General features: G+C 45.8%; 1 protein-coding gene across 3 annotated transcripts in view; it reads left to right on the plus strand.

Moving 5' to 3' along the window:
* SERPINI1 (serpin family I member 1) overlaps positions 1-18,750 on the plus strand; it is a 164,984-nt gene that overhangs the window by 91,979 nt on the left and 54,255 nt on the right. For all 3 annotated transcript variants that reach the window (XM_063916193.1, XM_063916194.1, XM_063916192.1), the window contains 2 exons: positions 3,281-3,543; positions 5,228-5,458. In XM_063916193.1, the coding sequence (XP_063772263.1) occupies positions 3,294-3,543; positions 5,228-5,458 (481 nt within the window). In that variant the 5' untranslated portion in view covers positions 3,281-3,293. The remainder of the gene's footprint in view (positions 1-3,280; positions 3,544-5,227; positions 5,459-18,750) is intronic.

Genomic DNA, 18,750 nt, shown 5'->3' on the forward strand with positions numbered 1-18,750 from the left:
GGAATTAAACACCAACCATGCAGTCACATTTGTGGACCTATGAGATGTTAATGTTACCAGTATTAAGTCCACTGCAGTATTGCTTTGAGATTTTTGTGCCTTGAAGTGAAGATAATTAATTTTAGGGCAGCATTGAATAACACTGCATAATAATAATTTCATCATTATTCATGATTTGGTTATTGCATATTTGTTAAATTACTGCACATTGCTTTGAGATTTTCTTCAAAAACTAAATTCAGGTTGAGTATCCCATATCCAAATATTCCAAAATACGGACTTTTTTGAGTGAGAGTGAGATAGTGAAACCTTTTGTTTTTTGATGGCTCAATGTACACAAACTTTGTTTAATACACAAAGTTATTAAAAATATTGTATTAAATGACCTTCAGGCTGTGTGTATAAGGTGTATATGAAACATAAATGAATTGTGTGAATGTAGACGCACTTTGTTTAATGCACAAAGTTATAAAAAATATTGGCTAAAATGACTTTCAGGCTGTGTGTATAAGGTGTATATGTAACATAAATGTATTCTGTGCTTAGATTTAGGTCCCATCACCATGATATCTCATTATGGTATGCAATTATTCCAAAATACGGAAAAATCCGATATCTAAAATACCTCTGGTCCCAAGCATTTTGGATAAGGGATACTCAACCTGTAATAATTTTGTTTCTGTTTATATATGGAGGCAAGCCTTCTTAGGTGGTGACTGCGGTTTTGGTGGTAATTGTTAGTGCATATGGGGTGCTTTCTGTGTGTTTGGTTTTGTGCTCTGACAAGTGCAGCTTGGCAATGCCAAGTGAGCATTCCCTTAGCGCTTTCTATTGTATTTTAACTCACAGGCAAATGTCTGATCTGATGCTGTCAGAAAATGTGGAGGTCCATCCAGATTACATATTTGTTTTCCTGGACTTTTGGGATCATAGTAGGTTTAGTACGCATTGAGAAGTCTCTTGTTATTTGCTTTAATTAAAACCTGTGTGTAGGAGGCTTTTGGCTGATTGAAAATGTGCTCCCAGCCACTCCTATTCATATACTGAAGTATAAAAATAAAGCCTTTGTTTTCCTCATACTTGTGCACTTTTGTAATGCTCACAAAGAGTTATACGAGAACAATTGCAGTGTTGCTGTATATACAACTGTCTAGGTTTTATTTTATGGAATCACTTTAATCAAGTCCGGTTTCATATGCTGGCATGCTATGTATGAATGTGCTATAAAAAGCAAACCTCTGTAGCGAATGATAATTTGATTTTGGAAGATTAATGTCTACTCTTACACAAACAAAGAAAACAAAATGTGTTGAATATACTGTACGATCAATTGTTTGGTGAGGTTTCAAGCAAATGCAGGCTAACCCATTTGGCAAGATTAGGGTCTTGGCAGAAAAATATCTTAAGTTTGTATCATGCTCTGTTTTGCACCATAAAAATGAGTTAAAGGAAAAGATTGTGTGATAAGGGGGGAATGTAATAGAATGCAAGTTTGTTTAGCTCCGGGGATGAGTTCCCGGATCTATTCAGTTGTTTGCATCGCGCCTGGCACTTAGTTGCAGTAAACTACATTTTCTAACTTTTGTTCTGAGCGTGATTCTGTTAGCGCACGCTGTAAAACCGCGCCAAGTCCAAAGGCACTAGTTTAATTGGATTTTTGTTTGCATCTTAGGAGAGTGTGAGGAGTACAGGCCCCCATACATCAGCGATTGCAAAAATGCAATCTGCAGATTCTGAGATTTTAAAGATTCCCCAATCCACCAATCAACACCCATACATTACAGATCTTTTTCAGGGATTTGCAGATCGTTTTCAGCATATAGAGATCTGCCAACCTTGAAAGGATCGTCCGTTTACTAGAAATGGTCTGCAAATCTGCTGATTGTTACCATACACTTGCAATCTACAGGCCCAATTGATCTGTGAAATCCAACATGTTGGACAACCTGATTTTACAGTCCCAATCGATTTTTGGTCTGAATTTGCGATCTGTGAACCCCATACATTGCAGATTTACTTGCACAATTGTCTGAAAATTGCCCAAATCGATCGCTGATCTATGGGGGCCATAATCCCTTATTGGTGGATTTACAGCATGGGCAAATGAATCGCTTTGGGCACTCGTTCCTGGAGCTAAACAAACTCTTGTTCATTTGAATACTCTCCATTGTTTCCAAATCTTCAAAGATTGTTGCCACGTACAGTTGTTTTCATGTTTTAGCCTAACCCTAAACCAAACCTTGAAAATTGCACAAAAATGTACTGTTGACATGTTAGTCTAAAATATGCAAAAGAATCCATGAAAACCATATTGTGAATGTCAGCATTTTCTTTTCGACCTTATGTCCATTTTGATATACTGAACCTGTCGGCATTCTGACCAGATCCCCCTACTATTGACTGTATATAGAAAACACTTACAGATAGGAATAGGATAGGGGTTTGCAAAATCTGCCATTTCACGGTCTTCAAACTTTATTTGATTATCTGCAAAGAGAAAAGAATATTCCATTATTATAGAGTTAGCATTTAAGGCAGTGGTTCTCAAACTTTTTGGAATCACGGCGCCCTAGAGCATCAGAATTTTTATCATGGCACCCCTAGGCCAAAAGTTTTTTATTGAGAAATTTAGAAAGAAATATTGAATTAAGTAAATTGTGTAAGTCATCCTAAGGTTTAATTGTGTGTCGAGGGACAAGATTTGCTTCTGTTTGTCCATATACTGTATTTTATGATTGACAGCCTCTAGTGCTGATTTTGCTTATTACATTGACCAGAAATCATTTTAAATGGTCTTGGACCACCAACCCAGGGCACCCCTGTTATTGTCCTGAAGCACCCCAGGGTGCCACTGCACACATTTGAGAACCACTGAAGGGTTGTTCCTAGGGCCTTGCAGCAGTAATGTAACAGATAAACATCATGAATAGGTGAAGCTTTCAGAGATATATTATGACCACAGAGCTTGGTTTTTCCCATGTAATTAAAATAACCTGTTTCCCTAATTTACCTGGAATTGGGGGGTTAATCATCCCTTTGTAGCTGGACATTACTCTTGGATTTTAGATCAGTGTCTCCAGTGTTGTAGCCCGGTGAGCACACTGGATGTGCTGAGATATGGGGTGCAAATGAGTAATTTATTTAGATTTTTTTTGTCATTTTCCACTCCGTTGACATTTCCTACTCCCACTGTTACTCAATCTTTAAGATATGTGCATCCTTGCAATGTACATACATGTTAATCCAATCTCTTTTTTTATTCTTTTCTTTTTTTTTTTAGATTACCTTCAGCTATGCATCTCTTAAGTTTCCTCTCGGTAATAGCCGTGCAGGCAGCAGTGCTGGCCACCAGTGTCCATGACGACACCATCACTGAGTTCTCAGTCAAGGTTTACCATGAGCTAAGAGCTACAAAGGAAGATGAGAACATTTTCTTCTCTCCACTGAGCATTGCTATTGCGTTAGGGATGGTGGAACTAGGTGCTCGTGGATCAAGTCTTAAAGAGATCCGACACGCGCTGGGATATGACAAACTGAAGAACGGTACACTTACATTGGCACTTAGGGCCTAATTCATGTTTGTACGTAAATGTTAGCAAGTGAAGTTGCTGTCCAGGAATGAAGATAGCCACCCACCAGAACCATAACAAGCTCAATAGCAACTGCGCGCCCATTAGTGGACAACATCGAGGCTAAGGGTTGGTCTATAGCTATGTAGACTGGACACAGTAGTAGCAAGGCAGGCACCGTGTTTTGTACGGACGATCACACAGCTGACAGAAGATAAACTCACCAAAAACTGCCATGACACGCCTGCATTTTTCAAACCACTCCCCTTAAACTCCCCGTTACCACCTCCAAATGACAACTTCCTGTCAATCACTCGGCGACATAGTTCTCGCGCATGCGCAGTTTGCCAATAATCGCTCTGTTGCATGAACATCGTCCGTTGAGTACAAACATGAATTAGGCCCATAGATAAGATTGTGAATTTCTTTATCTTCTCATCATTTTTCTCACATGTGCACCATAAAAGCATACCTGCTTGTGGATAGAGTCTATTTAATCCATGTCCTGTAATGTTGTTGTTGTTGTTGTTGTTGTTGTTGTTGTTGTTGTTGTTGTTGTTGTTGTTGTCGTCGTCGTCGTCCTTTGGACCACAAGTAGTCTTTATTCATTGCAATTGAACTCCCGCATTGACTAAAGTGGCCTGTATTCTTCTTGTAGCCAAGTTGAAATATCGCCTCTTCTTGCGAACACTTTGACCTCTCCGCTGCTTAGAACAGTGTCAATAAACTACTTAGCACCCTTGACTTCTGCAATCTCCTGCTAGCCTGCTTTTCTTCTTTCCTCCTGAAGGCCGTGACAAATCTGCCTATCCCACTGCTGTTTTTCCGCAAGCACACAGCAAACACCTTCCCTGGTCCCCCCCTCCTTTTCCTTTAGAGTCCAGTTCAAATAGATGGCCTTCACCAGTATTTTCGCCTCCATACAGCTCTGACCTAGTCCTCTCTGTCAGGAATGCACCATTTCCCATAACTACTTCAAGACTACACCTATGCTGTTTACCACCTGCGAACGCCCTGCCTCTCCCAATCATACTCTCACCAAACATCTGTCTAATCGTTCAAGCTGTCTCTCTCAAAACCCACCACTTTATTATTGCCTATCTCTATGTCCTTTGCATGATCACTCCCTTGACTTCCTTCACCCACCAAGATTACTCATGTCCTAGTTTTGCTCTGTCTCTGTCTGCTTTCCCCCTTCATATAGATTATAACCCAATGTTTGCAGTAATTGCTTTTAAAAAGTGCTCCTCACCTCTGTCTCATCCACTCATTAGTTTTTATGCTTTAATAATGTAGAAATGAACCATCTGTATGTCACTTTGCAGGCTCTATGTGTATGATGGTTATTCTCCTTCTCTGAGTCACTTAGGGCTCTTGGTACTATGCAGTATTACTGCTCTTTGTATAACAAGTGTGCTAATCCCAATGTGGGCAGGTATCTAGATATGTGGAGGAAAGATCTGCTCAGGAATGACAGGGATCACTGCAATTATCTGTCTTGGCAAGACAGTCTTGTTTAGTATATGCTCATTTGTGTTCTTTCTACCCCATCCAATATGCTTTATCTTGGCTATCTCAGGCTTGCCACTAAGGTGTCATTTACCAGTGTTGCTGTATGCCTTCTTATAATATAGTTTCACATGTTTTTCTCTCCACAGGTGAAGAATTTTCTCTGTTAAAAGATCTTTCCAGCATGATGACAGCCCAAGAAAGACATTATGTGCTCAGCATTGCAAACTCCCTATATTTACAGAATGGATTTCATATCAGTGACAAGTTCATCCAGTTAATGAAAAAATACTTCAAGGCAGAAGTAGAAAATGTAGACTTCAGTCAAGGTTCAATTGTAGCAAATCACATCAATTCGTGGGTGGAAAATCACACTAATAGTACGTTATCAGACTCTATTATGTATTTGGGTGTTTTTTTTTAATTAAGAGATTTACAGTAGCTTTTATTTCCAGTTGTCAATGTTAGGTTGCATCATTTTGTTATGTATTATGTTGGTTTCTTTTTGAGAGGTTTTTTGGGGGGGTTTTAAATTACATTTTTGTGAAAGATAAGCATGTTTTCTTTTCATCTGCCAGTGTCTTTTTGGCCTTGTCTAAATGTCACATAACTCCTCAGTCCTGTTATGAAATGTGTTTAACATAGCGATCAGCAGAGGCAAAAATACATTGTATAAAAAGATAGTGGTGTATCGATCGCCATAGCAACTAATGATGCCATTTGGCCCCTTCAGTCCTAGGTACCCTCAAAGATATTTGTAAATGCCTTCTTTTATAATCTCTCTATAATACTCCTGTGCTCCTGAAAGGGGGGTAGGGGGTGTCCAGCTGGGGAGGGGGTGTGACTGGTCCCCAATTCATCACTCTTGGAGGTGTACCCAGCACTTACGGAGCCACTGGGCATCCCCCAATGTGAATAGATGCTGTGCACACAGCATCTATTTACGCAGTGTTGATCGAAAATGCAAAATTTTCCTGTGGGTGGGGATGACAACTGGCAGGCTGTTTTAGCAGGGGGCAATGATTAGGGCAAGGCGCATTTTGCCACTTCAAAATCAGGCAGGGTGCGGCACCCTGCTAAACAGACTAGCATGAACACTAATTATAACATTATTATTCTTTCATTCTTGAGACCCCTTTTTATTTATTTAAGTACTACATAAATGTAGTTTGGTTGGTGTAGGAAGGTGGGGTGGTGCTCAGCTGAAAACAGGGTTGGCGTTGGGATAAAGAAATGTGGTTGCTGCAAGGAAGGTCGGGACACTACAGGTCTCCACTAAGAAGATACTTGAGAAAGGTGTATGTATTCCTGTGCTAACCTCTTTATGAATAGAAAGGATGATGGAGACAAATAAGTAACATAAAGGTACCCTTTATTTCATAAAGGGATATAATACTGATTTAAAAATATTGAAATAAAGGTATAGACTGTGCATACTGACTTTGGGGCTGCGGTTAAAAAACGTCCCTGTGGGACTGTGGGAGGTCCTGTTACCAGTAATTGCAGGTTAGACAGAAACAATGTGTCACATACATAAAAACAAGACAAACCTATAACACTAAACATACAATAAATGCTGTATTGCTGATTTGCTGCGGACAGGGTGAAGGCGCTTTTGCGACTTACTTCCCCTCCCAAAAGAACAAAAAGTACTGGTGTTATCAGTCTTTGGGTGTGCAGGACTGGAAAAAGAGTCCTGGGTGGAGGGTGTTCACATCTCCCCCTAATATCAATGCAGTACTGGACCGTGGGGTACAGAAATCCTGTGTGACCTTAAAGTAGGAGTAATTTGGGTCCTACCTCTATGCTTATTCAGGTCTTCTGGGTCCGTAAACTCAGATTAGGCGTCCAGCTGCTGTTGGTGTTACTTCTAAGGTCAGGCGGGGGGTGTCTGCCGGCAGAACTCCAGGTGCACACCGCTTAAAGCGCTTTGCGTTGCTGCTTGGGATCAATGAGATTGGCGATCAACACGTTTCGCCTGTCACAGGCTTCATCAGGATGCACATTGTTTTTTTCTAACCTGCATTTACCGGTAATAGGACCTCCCCAGCCCCAGAGGGATGTTTGTGAACCCGCAGCCCCATATGTCAGTATGCACAGTCTATGTCTTTATTTCAATATTTTAAATCCATATTTTCTCTAACGTCCTAGAGGATGCTGGGACTCCGTAAGGACCATGGGGATAGACGGGCTCCGCAGGAGACATGGGCACTTTAAGAAAGTCTTTGGATCTGGGTGTGCACGGGCTCCTCCCTCTATGCCCCTCCTCCAGACCTCAGTTTGATACTGTGCCCAGTGGAGACTGGGTGCTTTCAGGGAGCTCTCCTGAGTTTCCTGTAAAAGAAAGTATTTTAGTTAGGTTTTTATTTTCAGGGAGACTGCTGGCAACAGACTCCCTGCATCGAGGGACTGAGGAGAGAGAAACAGACCCACTTCTCTGAGTTTCAGGGCTCTGTTTCTTAGGCTACTGGACACCATTAGCTCCAGAGGGATCGGTACGCAGGTCTCACCCTCGCCGTCCGTCCCAGAGCCGCGCCGCCGTCCTCCTCGCAGAGCCGGAAGAAAGAAGCCGGGTGAGTATGTGAGGAAAAGACTTCAGAGGCGGCAGAAGACACCTTGATCTTCATAGAGGTAACGCACAGCAGTGAAGCGGTGCGCCATTGCTCCCATTCACCTCACACACTTCGGTCACTGTAAGGGTGCAGGGCGCAGGGGGGGGGCGCCCTGGGCAGCAATAAACACCTCCTGTGGCAAATACACATATATACATGTACAGCTGGGCACTGTACATGTATAAAAAGAGCCGCCGCCATGTTATTAGAAAATTTGAGCGGGACAGAAGCCCCCCGCCGAGGGGGCGGGGCTTCTCCCTCAGCACTCACCAGTGCCATTTTTTCTCCACAGCACCGCTGAGAGGAAGCTCCCCGGACTCTCCCCTGCTTGACACACGGTGAAAGAGGGTTTTAAAGTAGAGGGGGAAGGGGGGGGGGGGGGCACATAATTGGCGCATATACATGATACAAAAGCGCTACTGGGTAAACATTCTGTGATTTTTCCTGGGTCATATAGCGCTGGGGTGTGTGCTGGCATACTCTCTCTCTAACTCTCCAAAGGGCCTGGTGGGGAACCTGTCTTCAGAAAAGAGCTTCCCTGTGTGTGTGTGGTGTGTTGGTACGCGTGTGTCGACATGTCTGAGGTTAAAGGCTCACCTAAGGAGGAGGGGGAGTGTATGAATATTAGGTCTCCGTCGGCAGCGCCGACACCTGACTGGATGGATATGTGGAATGTTTTAAGTGCTAATGTTAATTTATTGCACAAAAGATTAGAGTACAGTCAGGGAGTCAACCCATGTCTGTCCCAATGTCGCCGGGACCTTCGGGGTCTCAGAAGCGCCCACTATCCCAAATAGTTGACACAGATGCCGACACGGATTCAGACTCCAGTGTCGACTACGATGATGCAAAATTGCAGCCAAGGGTGGCTAAATGTATTCGATATATGATTATCGCAATTAAAGATGTTTTGCATATTACTGAGGAACCCCCTGTCCCTGACACGAGGGTACACATGTATAAGGGAAAGAAACCTGAGGTCACTTTTCCCTCTTCACATGAGCTGAACGAGTTATGTGAAAAAGCGTGGGAAACTCCAGACAAAAAACTGCAGATTCCCAAAAGGATTCTAACAGCGTATCCTTTCCCGTCACAGGACAGAATACGGTGGGAATCCTCCCCTAGGGTAGACAAAGCTTTGACACGCTTATCAAAAAAGATAGCGTTACCGTCCCAAGATACGGCTACCCTCAAGGATCCTGCTGACCGCAAGCAGGAGGTTACCTTGAAGTCCATTTACACACATTCTGGTACGTTACTCAGGCCGGCAATTGCGTCGGCCTGGGTTTGTAGTGCTGTAGCAGCATGGACAGATTCTTTATCAGCGGATATTGAGACCCTTGATAAGGATACCATTTTAATGATCCTAGGGCATATAAAAGATGCTGTCTTATATATAAGGGATGCTCAAAGAGACATTAGTTTACTGGGTTCCAGAATAAACGCTATGTCCATTTCTGCTAGGCGAGTCTTATGGACCCGACAGTGGACGGGGGATGCCGACTCAAAGAGGCATATGGAGTTTTTGCCTTACAAGGGTGAGGAATTGTTTGGAGAGGGCCTCTCGGACCTCATCTCCACAACTACGGCCGGTAAATCGAATTTTTTGCCTTATATTCCCTCACAATCTAAGAAAGCGCCTCATTATCAAATGCAGTCCTTTCGTTCAAATAAAATCAAAAGAGTACGTGGATCGTCCTTTCTTGCCAGGGGTAAGGGCAGAGGAAAAAAGCTGCACAACACAGCTAGTTCCCAGGAACAGAAGTCCTCCCCGGCCTCTGCAGAAGCCACCGCATGACGCTGGGGCTCCCCTGAGGGAGTCCGCTCCAGTGGGGGCACGTCTTTGACTTTTCAGCCACATCTGGGTTCAATCACAGGTGGATCCCTGGGCAATGGAAATTGTTTCCCAGGGATACAAGCTGGAATTCGAAGAGGTGCCTCCTCGCCGGTTTTTCAAATTGGCGCTACCAAATTCTTCCCTGGAAAGGGAGATAGTTGTTACATGCGATTCAAAATTGTGTCTTCGACAAGTGGTGGCCGAGGTTCCCCTGCTTCAGAGAGGGAAGGGGTACTACTCAACCCTGTTTGTGGTCCCGAAACCGGACGGTTCGGTCAGACCCATTTTGAATTTAAAATCCCTGAATCTTTACTTAAAACGGTTCAAGTTCAAGATGGAATCGCTCAGAGCGGTCATCGCCAGCCTGGATTTTATGGTATCGCTGGACATAAAGGATGCATACCTGCATGTTCCCATATATCCTCCTCATCAGGCGTACCTGAGATTTGCGATACAGGATTGTCATTACCAATTTCAGACATTGCCGTTTGGGCTTTCCACTGCCCCGAGGATTTTCACCAGGGTAATGGCGGAAATGATGGTGCTCCTACGAAAGCAGGGTGTCACAATTATCCCGTACTTGGACGATCTCCTCATAAAAGCTAGATCAAGGGAGAAGTTGCAGAACAGCGTATCCCTTTCACTGAAGGTGTTACAGCGACACGGCTGGATTCTCAATATTCCAAAGTCGCAGCTGAATCCTACGACTCGCCTGTCCTTCTTGGGCATGATTCTGGACACAGACCAGAAAAGGGTTTTTCTTCCGGTAGAAAAAGCGCAGGAACTCATGACTCTAGTCAAGAACCTGTTGAAGCCGAAACAAGTGTCAGTGCATCATTGCACTCAAGTCCTGGGAAAAATGGTGGCGACATACGAAGCCATTCCCTTCGGCAGGTTCCATGCAAGGACTTTCCAATGGGACCTATTGGACAAATGGTCCGGGTCACATCTGCACATGCATCAGCGTATCACCCTGTCCCCCAGGGCCAGGGTATCTCTCCTGTGGTGGCTGTAGAGTGCTCACCTTCTAGAGGGCCGCAGGTTCGGTATTCAGGATTGGATCCTAGTGACCACGGACGCGAGCCCCCGAGATTGGGGAGCAGTCACACAGGGAAGAAATTTCCAAGGCCTTTGGTCAAGTCAAAAGACTTGTCTTCACATCAACATCCTGGAACTGAGGGCCATATACAACGCCCTACGTCAAGCGGAGACCTTACTTCGCGACCGACCAGTGCTGATTCAGTCGGACAACGTCACCGCAGTAGCTCATGTAAACCGCCAAGGCGGCACAAGGAGCAGAGTGGCGATGGCGGAAGCCACCAGAATTCTTTGCTGGGCGGAGAATCATGTAAGTGCACTGTCAGCAGTGTTCATTCCGGGAGTGGACAACTGGGAAGCAGACTTCCTCAGCAGACACGACCTGCAACCAGGAGAGTGGGGACTTCATCAGGAAGTCTTCGCACAGATTGCAAGTCGGTGGGGATTGCCCCAAATAGACATGATGGCGTCCCGTCTCAACAAAAAGCTACAAAGGTATTGCGCCAGGTCAAGAGATCCTCAGGCGGTAGCTGTGGACGCCCTAGTCACACAATGGGTGTTCCAGTCGGTCTATGTATTTCCTCCTCTTCCTCTCATACCCAAGGTGTTTAGAATAATAAGAAAAAGAGGAGTGAGAACAATACTCATTGTTCCGGATTGGCCACGAAGGACCTGGTATCCGGATCTGCAGGAAATGCTCACAGAAGATCCGTGGCCTCTTCCCCTAAGACAGGACCTGTTGCAACAGGGTCCCTCTCTGTTCCAAGACTTACAGCGGCTGCGTTTGACGGCATGGCGGTTGAACGCCGGATCCTAGCTGCAAAGTGCATTCCGGATGAGGTCATTCCTACTCTAAGGGCTAGGAAGGAGGTGACGGCGAAACATTATCACCGTCTCTGGAGGTATTCCGGATGAGGTCATTCCTATGCTAATAAAGGCTAGGAAGGACGTGACATCTAAACATTATCACAGAATATGGCGAAAATATGTTTCTTGGTGCGAGGCCAGGAATGCTCCTACGGAAGAATTCCATCTAGGCCGCTTTCTTCACTTCCTACAGACTGGAGTGAATTTGGACCTAAAGTTAGGCTCCATTAAAGTTCAGATTTCGGCCTTATCCATTTTCTTTCAAAAGGAATTGGCCTCTCTGCCTGAAGTACAGACTTTTGTGAAGGGAGTACTGCATATTCAGCCTCCTTTTGTGCCTCCGGTGGCGCCTTGGGAACTTAACGTGGTGTTAAGTTTCTTAAGTCACATTGGTTTGAACCACTTAAAACAGTGGAGTTGAAATATCTCACTTGGAAGGTGGTCATGTTAGCCTTGGCTTCGGCTAGGCGAGTTTCGGAATTGGCGGCTTTATCACATAAAAGCCCCTATCTGGTTTTCCATATGGATAGAGCGGAATTGCAGACTCGTCCTCAATTCCTACCTAAGGTGGTCTCATCCTTTCATATGAACCAACCTATTGTCGTGCCTGTGGCTACACGGGACTTGGAGGATTCTTAGTCCCTTGATGTGGTCAGGGCTTTGAAGATCTACGTGGCCAGAACGGCTAGGATCAGAAAAACAGAAGCACTGTTTGTCCTGTATGCAGCCAACAAGGTTGGCGGCCCAGCTTCAAAGCAGACTATTGCTCGCTGGATCTGTAACACGATTCAGCAGGCGCATTCTACGGCAGGATTGCCGTTACCAAAATCGGATAAGGCCCATTCCACTAGGAAGGTGGGCTCGTCTTGGGCGGCTGCCCGAGGGGTCTCGGCACTACAGCTGTGCCGAGCTGCTACTTGCTTCGGGGTCAAACACCATTGCAAAGTTCTGTAAGTTTGATACCCTGGCTGAGGAGGACCTCCTGTTTGCTCAATCTGTGCTGCAGAGTCATCCGCACTCTCCCGCCCGTTTGGGAGCTTTGGTATAATCCCCATGGTCCTTACGGAGTCCCAGCATCCTCTAGGACGTTAGAGAAAATAAGATTTTAAACCTACCGGTAAATCTTTTTCTCGTAGTCCGGTAGGTTTTTAATCTTATTATATCCCTTTATGCAGGGCTGGATTAAGCCCTCCGGGGGCCCGGGGCACCAAAGACAGCAGGGCCCCCCAGTGGACCACCAGCCCCCACAGTTACCCCCCCCCCCCCCCGCTGCTCATCTCCCGCGGTCACAGGCAACGGGAAGCAGGCAGCAGGGGGAGAAGAGAAGACACCAGGCTGCCGGGGTATGAGGGATCCACGCTGCCGGGGGAGGAGTGCGGCTGTGCATGCGGCTTCCTCCCCCCTCCTCTCGGGCGGCACGGTCGGGGACTGAGTCAAGCAATCTCCAGCCTCTGCCGCCAGCAGCATCTCTCCTGGCAGCAGCGAAGGCTGGAGATTGCTTGACTCAGTCCCTGACCGTGCTGCCCGAGAGGAGGGGGGAGGAAGCCGCATGCACAACGTGGATCCCTCCTGCCCCGGCAACCTGTAGATCGGTGCAGAGCTTCGGCCGGGGGGCCCCTTAAAACAGGGGGGCCCGGGGTACTGACCCCCGGGTAACCCCCCTTAATCCGGCTCTGCCTTTATGAAATAAAGGAAACCTTTATTTTACTTACTTGTCTCCATCATCCTTTCTATCCATAAAGAGTGTAGCGCAGGAATATACACACTTTCTCAAGTACATAAATGTACTATGCTACTTCAGAGTCCTTTTCAGTTATGTATCAATGACATTATCTCTAGCAGATGTAATACCACAAGCACAGTGTTTTATAAATATATCTAGGGATTGCAGCTGGCATGCAGGATTACCATCCTCTCAGCCAAATTGGTCACGTAGTTAAGTAACTGGTGAGGAAGTGGTTAACCTCTTCATCTGACACCCTGACGGAAATGTATTTCAAATAGATCCCTCAGTGGAAAAGGTTCTTGACAGGTTGTGAGATGGTGGTGCAGGTCGTTGAGTAAACTGTACAAGGTAGGAAATCTGCCGAGTTTGGATAAATTCTCCTCGGGAGCACTGCGGTATATGGGATAAAAGTTAAAATTTGCTTCTTGTAGAGGGGAAATAAAAAACAAACAAAATGAATGTTTAATGCTGATCATTGTTTATAGTAAAATGGTTTGTTGGCGCTACATAACAGGCTAAAGAAGAAACAAAGGATTCGTTGCAGGGTACTATTCCTCGTCCTGTTTTCAGAGGTTTTTCATCTGTAAAGTAATTGGTAAAAATTCCATAACAGATTTCAGCTGTTAGTGCTTCTGTATGTATAACTAATCCCCCCTGAATATGTTGTTTCTGCAGGAAGGGGGTGTATGTAATAAATTCATTTTTTTATATTCCAATTCTCACAATTTGCCCAGTTTCCGTTTCTAAATCCATTTACTTTTAGCTGATAGTCCTAATGACAAAGATTATGAATGAAATGGATGGGCAGTATAGTTATTGGTTTAGTAAATGTAGGTGATTGGTGATAGTATCCATAGATGATGATATGATGATAATAATAATTTCTCTATCGTCCTAGTGGATGCTGGGGTTCCTGAAAGGACCATGGGGAATAGCGGCTCCGCAGGAGACAGGGCACAAAAGTAAAGCTTTCCGATCAGGTGGTGTGCACTGGCTCCTCCCCCTATGACCCTCCTCCAAGCCAGTTAGATTTTTGTGCCCGGCCGAGAAGGGTGCAATCTAGGTGGCTCTCCTAAAGAGCTGCTTAGAAAAGTTTAGCTTAGGTTTTTTATTTTACAGTGAGTCCTGCTGGCAACAGGATCACTGCAACGAGGGACTTAGGGGAGAAGAAGTGAACTCACCTGCGTGCAGGATGGATTGGCTTCTTGGCTACTGGACATCAGCTCCAGAGGGACTATCACAGGTACAGCCTGGATGGTCACCGGAGCCTTGCCGCCGGCCCCCTTGCAGATGCTGAAATAAGAAGAGGTCCAGAATCGGCGGCAGAAGACTCCTCAGTCTTCTTAAGGTAGCGCACAGCACTGCAGCTGTGCGCCATTTTCCTCTCAGCACACTTCACACGGCAGTCACTGAGGGTGCAGGGCGCTGGGAGGGGGGCGCCCTGGGAGGCAAATGAAAACCTATTTTGGCTAAAAATACCTCACATATAGCCTCCGGAGGCTATATGGAGATATTTAACCCCTGCCAGAATCCGTTAAGAGCGGGAGACGAGGCCGCCGAAAAAGGGGCGGGGCCTATCTCCTCAGCACACAGCGCCATTTTCCCTCACAGAAAGGCTGGAGGGAAGGCTCCCAGGCTCTCCCCTGCACTGCACTACAGAAACAGGGTTAAAACAGAGAGGGGGGGCACTAATTTGGCGTTAGAAATATATAAAAAAGATGCTATAAGGGAAAACACTTATATAAGGTTGTCCCTATATAATTATAGCGTTTTTGGTGTGTGCTGGCAAACTCTCCCTCTGTCTCTCCCTCTGTCTCTCCAAAGGGCTAGTGGGTCCTGTCCTCTATCAGAGCATTCCCTGTGTGTGTGCTGTGTGTCGGTACGTGTGTGTCGACATGTAGGAGGACGATGTTGGTGAGGAGGCGGAGCAATTGCCTGTAATGGTGATGTCACTCTCTAGGGAGTCGACACCGGAATGGATGGCTTATTTAGGGAATTATGTGATAATGTCAACACGCTGCAAGGTCGGTTGACGACATGAGACGGCCGACAAACAATTAGTACCGGTCCAGACGTCTCAAAAACACCGTCAGGGGTTTTAAAACGCCCGTTTACTTTAGTCGGTCGACACAGACACAGACAGGGACACTGAATCCAGTGTCGACGGTGAATAAACAAACGTATTCCTTATTAGGGCCACACGTTAAAGGCAATGAAGGAGGTGTTACATATTTCTGATACTACAAGTACCACAAAAGAGGGTATTATGTGGGATGTGAAAAAACTACCATAGTTTTTCCTGAATCAGATAAATTAAATAAAGTGTGTGATGATGCGTGGGTTCCCCCCGATAGAAAATTATGGGCGGTATACCCTTTCCCGCCAGAAGTTAGGGCGCGTTGGGAAACACCCCTTAGGGTGGATAAGGCGCTCACACGCTTATCAAAGCAAGTGGCGGTACCGTCTATAGATAGGGCCGTCCTCAAGGACCAGCTGACAGGAGGCTGGAAAATATCATAAAAAGTATATACACACATACTGGTGTTATACTGCGACCAGCGATCGCCTCAGCCTGGATGTGCAGAGCTGGGGTGGCTTGGTCGGATTCCCTGACTAAAAATATTGATACCCTTGACAGGGACAGTATTTTATTGACTATAGAGCATTTAAAGGATGCTTTTCTATATATGCGAGATGCACAGAGGGATATTTGCACTCTGGCATCAAGAGTAAATGCGATGTCCATAACTGCCAGAAGATGTTATGGACACGACAGGGGTCAGGTGATGCAGATTCCAAACGGCACAAAGGTGTATTGCCGTATAAAGGAAGAGGAGTTATTTGGGGTCGGTCCATCAGACCTGGTGGCCACGGCAACTGCTGGAAAATCCACCGTTTTTACCCTAAGTCACATCTCTGCAGAAAAAGACACCGTCTTTTCAGCCTCAGTCCTTTCGTCCCTATAAGATCATATCTGCCCAGGGATAGAGGAAAGGGAAGAAGACTGCAGCAGGCAGCCCATTCCCAGGAACAGAAGCGTTCCACCGCTTCTGACAAGTTCTCAGCATGGCGCTGAGACCGTACAGGACCCCTGGATCCTACAAGTAGTATCCCAGGGGTACAGATTGGAATGTCGAGACGTTTCCCCTTCGCAGGCTCCTGAAGTCTGCTTTACCAAGGTCTCCCTCCGACAAGGAGGCAGTATGGGAAAAAATTCACAAGCTGTATTCCCAGCAGGTGATAATTAAATTACCCCTCCTACTACAAGAAAAGGGGTATTATTCCACACTATATTGTGGTACTGAAGCCAGAAGGCTAGGTGAGACTTATTCTAAATCTTAAAAAAAAAAAAAAAAAATTTTTTTGAACACTTACAAAGGTTCAAATCAAGATGGAGTCACTCAGAGCAGTGATAACGAACAGGAAGAAAGGGACTATATAGTGTCCCGGGACATCAGGGATGCTTACCTCTATGTCCCAAATTTGCCCTTCTCACTAAGGGTACCTCAGGTTCGTGGTGCAGAACTGTCACTATCAGTTTCAGACGCTGCCGTTTGGATTGTCCACGGCACCCCGGGTCTTTACTAAGGTAATGGCCGAAATGATGATTCTTCTTCGAAGAAAAGGCGTCTTAATTATCCCTTACTTGGACGATCTCCTGATAAGGGCATAGTCCAGGGAACAGTTGGAGGTAGGAGTAGCACTATCTCGGATACTGCTACAACAGCACGGGTGGATTCTAAATATTCCAAAATCGCAGCTGATCCCGACGACACGTCTGCTGTGCCTAGGGATGATTCTGGACACAGTCCAGAAAAAGGTGTTTCTCCCGAAAGGGAAAGCCAGGGAGTTATCCGAGCTAGTCAGGAACCTCCTAAAAACAGTGCATCATTGCACAAGGGTCCTGGTAGAAAATGGTGGCTTCCTACGAAGCAATTCCATTCGGCAGATTTCACGCAAGAACTTTTCAGTGGGATCTGCTGGACAAATGGTCCGGATCGCATCTTCAGATGCATCGGCGGATAACCCTATATCCAAGGACAAGGGTGTCTCTCCTGTGGTGGTTATAGAGTGCTCATCTTCTAGAGGGCCGCAGATTCGGCATTCAGGATTGGATGCTGGTGACCACGGAGCCCAGCCCGAGAGGCTGGGGAGCAGTCACACAAGGAAAAAATTTCCAGGGAGTGTGATCAAGTCTGGAGACTTTTCTCCACATAAATATACTGGAGCTAAGGGTAAATTTATAATGCTCTAAGCTTAGCAAGACCTCTGCTTCAAGGTCAGCCGGTATTGATCCAGTGGGAAAAACATCACGGCAGTCGCCCACGTAAACAGACAGGGCGACACAAGAAGCAGGAGGGCAATGGCAAAAACTGCAAGGACTTTTCGCTGGGCGGAAAATCATGTGATAGCACTGTCAGCAGTGTTTCATCCCGGGAATGGAAACTGGGAAGCAGACTTCCTCAGCAGGCACGACCTCCACCCGGGAGAGTGGAAACTTCATCGGGAAGTTTTTTCCACATGATTGTAAACCGTTGGGAAATACCAAAGGTGGACATGATGGCGTCCCGTCTGAACAAAAAACGGGACAGGTATTGCGCCAGGTCAAGAGACCCTCAGGCAATAGCTGTGGACGTTCTGGTAACACCGTGGGTGTACCAGTCGGTGTATGTGTTCCCTCCTCTGCTTCTCATACCTAAGGTGCTGAGAATTATAAGACGTAGAGGAGTAAGAACTATACTCATGGCTCCGGATTGGCCAAGAAGGACTTGGTACCCGGAACTTCAAGAGATGTTTACAGAGGTCTTATGGCCTCTGCCGCTAAGAAGGGACTTGCTTCAGCAAGTACCATGTCTGTTCCAAGACTTACCGCAGCTGCGTTTGTTGGCATGGCGGTGGAACGCCGGATCCTAAGGGAAAAAGGCATTCCGGAAGAGGTCATTCCTACCCTGGTCAAAGCCAGAAAGGAGGTGACCGCACAACATTATCACCACATGTGGCGAAAATATGTTGCGGGTGTGAGGCCAGGAAGGCCCCACAAAGAAATTTCAACTCGGTCGATTCCTGCATTTCCTGCAAACAGGAGTGTCTATGGGCCTCAAATTGGGGTTCATTAAGGTTCAAATTTCGGCCCTGTCAATTTTCTTCCAGAAAGAATTGGCTTCAGTTCCTGAAGTCCAGAACTTTGTCAAGGGAGTATTGCATATACAACCCTCTTTTGTGCCTCCAGTGGCACTGTGGGATCTCAACGTAGTTCTGGGATTCTTCAAATCACATTGGTTTAAAACCAGTCAAATCTGTGGATTTGAAGCATCTCACATGAAAAGTGACCATGTTCTTGGCCCTGGCCTGGACCAGGCGAGTGTCAAATTGGTGGTTTTTTTCTCAAAAAAGCCCATATTTGTTTGTCCATTCGGACAGGGCAGAGCTGCGGACTCGTCCCCAGTTCTCTCTCTAAGGTGGTGTCAGTGTTTCACCTGAACCAGCTTATTGTGGTGCCTTGCACCTACTAGGGACTTGGAGGACTCCAAGTTGCTAGATGTTGTCAGGGCCCTGAAAATATAGGTTCCAGGACGGCTGGAGTCAGGAAAA

Source organism: Pseudophryne corroboree, chromosome 4 (assembly GCF_028390025.1).
Source record: "Pseudophryne corroboree isolate aPseCor3 chromosome 4, aPseCor3.hap2, whole genome shotgun sequence".
NCBI lineage: Eukaryota > Metazoa > Chordata > Amphibia > Anura > Myobatrachidae > Pseudophryne > Pseudophryne corroboree.